General features: G+C 52.0%; 1 protein-coding gene across 1 annotated transcript; it reads right to left on the bottom strand.

The window, feature by feature from the left end:
* Nucleotides 1-1,059: 1,059 nt before the first annotated feature.
* On the bottom strand, nucleotides 1,060-2,668 carry LOC136473162 (AT-hook motif nuclear-localized protein 28-like). The gene has a single exon (XM_066470845.1). It carries the CDS (start codon nucleotides 2,451-2,453, stop codon nucleotides 1,491-1,493), a length of 963 nt encoding a protein of 320 aa, XP_066326942.1. The 5' UTR covers nucleotides 2,454-2,668; the 3' UTR covers nucleotides 1,060-1,490.
* Nucleotides 2,669-4,312: the final 1,644 nt, after the last annotated feature.

Raw genomic sequence — 4,312 nt, 5'->3', positions numbered from 1 at the left:
GTGGAAGGAAAACAATGTACCATGACTGATAAGCCCTGGCTGAAACCAACCAGTGAACATGCTGAATATATGTTATCCAAACAGTTCATATTCTAGAGAATTTTAACATACAGGCACAAAACCCAATAAAACACATCAATTTTTTTTTATCCAGATTCTTAGAAATCCGTAAGGAAACAAACGGTACCTTAGACATCTGTTGATAGATTTTGGATCCAAAGATCTATCGAATTTATATACATTTGATTTTATTTAATCCAACGGCTCATACATAGCTTCCCAACTCTTAACTTCTCCACGTACAATTCAACCCCGTTAACTATTATGATTGGTTTTTTTTCTGTATTAGACAATGTATATGTGCATAAGCAGACGACTCCCCCCTCCCCCCCACCCCCACCCACCCACACACACACACACAAAAATATTATTACATCCTATACCTTTACTAGAAACATAAAACATGTAATACTCCCCTCCTTCATGAATAAATCATTCCCTAGATTGTCTATAAATTCAGTCAAATGTAAACAAGTCAACATAAAACCTCTAATACTCCCTCAATCCATGAATAAATCAATTCCTAGATTGTCTATAAATTCGATCAAACATAATAAAGTGTTGATTAAAACAACTATAGGAATTGATTTATTCACGGACGAAGAGAGTAGAACATATAATGTAACTATATGTATGCAAATAAAATGTAAATAAACAAACACAATTTTATCATATGTGCCTTGCCTATACAAAATAATCAAACGCGAAGACACTACATATATTTATGTTGACTTAGGTTTTGCTGCATAAAGTCTAATACAGACTAAGCCTAATACAGTACATGCAATCAATCAGACCTATGTCATCAAAGCCGCTACCAACTATATGATCACTCTACCATCCCGGCCCAACCTACAACCTCTAATGAAGGTGGCACCCTACCACCTTGCCTCATATCCGGTGCCATCTACCTTTTACCATCTATGCTTATTTGGATACATTTATATCCAGCTTAATCCACATGTGTTAAAGTAGATTAGGTATAATTTAAATTAACTTATACCGCAATCTGTTTTAACATATATATGCGGATGGTGAATTTGAGATGGATACGAGTAAAAAATAAGCTCTGCAAACAAACAAACCTAGAAAACCCCAGCCCTAGCTATTGCCCTACTACCTGCTACCCTAACAAACTCTTAAGCAAATCACACTGTCATTTCCATGTCTTGATACCGCCGATGGCATCAGATATGTCAACTCATTACGTAAACAGAAACGTTGAACCCTAACAAATTAAAAGTAGTACGTAGTGACAACTAGCTAGAGCATCAATGTATGAGATACTAAAAAACCCTAACACTAGCCAGATGATGAAATGTCTCGATACAAATTAGGCAGAACGAAACAATCAGATGTATAGTTACGACGGATCGAGCAGACTCTGATGTCAAGAAAAAAACCATTGTGTTGTCGGAGGCTCGGGGCCGCTATTGATACGGCGGGCGTGGGCGCTCTGCACTTGCCGCCGGCGGCCACAACTCTTGGGACTGGCGCGCGTACAAGGGCACCGGCTGAGTCGCCGCCGGAGCCAACATGGTCTGCGGGTGCAACCCGCTCGCGTCGTGATGCTCCTGTGGCTGCTGATGCCCGTGCCCACGGTGACGGTGTTCGTCGGCTTCGGCGCCACTGCCGGAGACGGACGCTGCTGACGCGTCGTCCTCGACGGGGAGGCGGTGGAGGGTAAGGTCGGTGAACGCGGCAGCCAGGACAACGACGGTGGTGGCGGCGACAAGAGGGCCCACCACAGCGCCCCCGACGATCTGGCCGTGCGGGCCGGCGAGCGATATCGAGAGGTCCCTGCAGACGGCGGCGGCGGCGCGGGGCACCGCCGCGGACATGGACGGCGCCAGGAAGGTGGCCGAGATGGAGAGGATCTCGTACCGGCCGCGGAAGACGACGACCGCGGCAGCTCCTCCGTCTGCGGACGACGCCGCCGGGTGGCGGAGCGAGACGTCGGCGACGGCGCCCGTGCCCGCGAGCACGCAGATCCCGAGGCCGCGGCGGCGCGCGAAGCCCGCGAGCGCGCGCGCGACGTCGCCGCCGCTGGGGATCTCGAGCACGTGGGGGCGCATGGCCACCGCGGGCTCCACGTCCCGCGTGACCACCGGCGGCGGCTTCGGCTTGTTCTTGGACCCCGGCGGCCGCCCCCGCCTCCGCTTCGCCCCGGCCTCGACGCTCGCCGGCCCGTCGACTCCTCCTGCTGCCCCGTTGCTGGGCGCCGGCGGCCGTGAACCACTCCCGTCGTTCGCCTCCTCCTCCTCCTCCTCCTCGCCGCAGTTTCGGCTGTTCACCTCGTCGGAGAAGCACTCCATCGGCTGATGGAGGTCTTGGACCACCAGGAGCCTGCCGCCGTCGCCGCGGCCTCCGTAAAGGCCCTCCTCCCGGTCCATGCCGCCGCGGCAAACGATAGCGATAGCGACGTGTCAGACGGCGAGAGGCGGGGCTCAGCAGTAGCAGCTAGCTGTAGACCTACTGCTCGGGGCACAGCCTGTAAGGTAGCGTATGGCTGAGAGACATGACGGACGGGATGAGATAGTTTCGCCTTAGTTTTTAGGGGCGGAATTGAGGTGAGATGATTCTATTTATTGTTTGGTCGAGAAGGGGATGGACATTAAAAGTGGGATGAGCCGTTGGCAGCTGGATGGACGCTCGACTGGATTTCTTTTGGACTTTTGAGCCGGTCGGTGGGATAGTACAGGGGTGTTTGGCTGTCTCTCCTAAAATTTAGTCGTTGTCTTATCGGATGTTTGGACATCTGCATGGAGTATTAAATATAGATTAATTATGAAACTAATTACATAGTTTGCGACTAATTTACGAGACGAATCTTTTGAGCCTAATTAGTCCATGATTTGACAATGTTTTGCTACAGTAAACATGTGCTAATGACGGATTAATTAGGCTTTAAAAATTCACTGATGGATTATGTAATTTATTTTTTATTAGTATTCGAACACCCTATACAACACCCTCCCGACACACCTCCTAAATTTTAGTAGATAGATCAAACACCCCCTGATCCGGAAATGGAATATAGGATAAACGGGAGGGGCATGCAGACATGATTGGCCACCGGATCCGGGGCGGCGAATGATAATTCGTGGCTGCGACTGGGCCCTGCTGCTTTTGATCTCGTAATCTTTTGACATCTGACGAATTCACGATCACGGCTTGCTTGCCTCTTTTGCCCTAATATTGACTTGAGACCCCCAGGGGTGGTGGTGGGTGGCTCCTGGATAGACGACTGCTGTACATACGCCATGCATCCATGTTCGTACGCGCGAGGCTACGTGTGTCAGACTGCGTGCTGCAGGTGCGTCTTCCGGCCGGCCAGCCGGTGAGGTTGACGCTTTGGTGTAAAAACAGATCGGTGGAAGAGCGCGGAGCCATCGATTCGGACTGATCATCTACCGGCCGGACGGCCGGGCCACGGCCGCCGCATCCTATGACGGCACGGCAAGATATAGGTGGGAGCTGGCCACGGCGACCGCGCGCGCTGCTCCATGTGCCGGCGACGCGCAACCGGCGTGGGCACGGACTGATCGATCGAGACCACGCGTGTTGAAGGAGCACATCATGGCCGTTAATTTCGCGTGTTTAATTTGCGCGCGGCCGGCGCCGCAAAGGCAAAGCGCGCGGGTGTGCACGCATGGCATGGCAGATGCGCGGGGCGCGCGCGCGGTGGGCATCAGGCGGTTCGGGCGTTTGGCGTGCGGGCCGCCGGAGGAGCGTCCTGTGCTAGTGCTGGTCCGGGAGTCGGGACGCGGGACGCGGGACGCGAACGGGACCGGAACGAGAGCGCTGCATGCGCGGCAAGGCGTGTACGGCTCGCTCGAGGAGGAGCTGGGGCTGGGTACAGGAATTCAGCGTGGAGCCTTGGACCGTACGTCATCACAGTGGCTCGTACGGGCGTTTCAGCCGTGATCGGGTGATCTGAACTGAACCTGGACTCCTGGAGTCACCACCACGTACGCCGCTAATGATCGTTTGTAGCTGAATTTTGAGGAACCGATAGGAACTTTGCAGAGCATCTCCGAGAGATCCCCATATCCTTTTCTCATTTTTTAAAAAAAAAAGAAAAACTCATCTCTAAGCCAACGATGGCTATCAACAAGCTCAACAATGGCTATCAACAAGCACGTGATGCATTAAGCCAACCAGAACCAGCAGATAGTAGGCCCCAACGATCGACCGGATCACCTTATCCGATATACTGGTCCTGGCCATCAATCACTTGGGCATGCAATTA

Source organism: Miscanthus floridulus, chromosome 8 (genome assembly GCF_019320115.1).
Source record: "Miscanthus floridulus cultivar M001 chromosome 8, ASM1932011v1, whole genome shotgun sequence".
NCBI lineage: Eukaryota > Viridiplantae > Streptophyta > Magnoliopsida > Poales > Poaceae > Miscanthus > Miscanthus floridulus.
This window is presented reverse-complemented; position numbering and strand designations above follow the sequence as displayed.

Coding starts and splice junctions, on each gene's coding strand:
- LOC136473162 (XM_066470845.1), bottom strand. CDS start 2,453: ATGGACCGGGAGGAGGGCCTTTACGGAGGCCGCGGCGACGGCGGCAGG.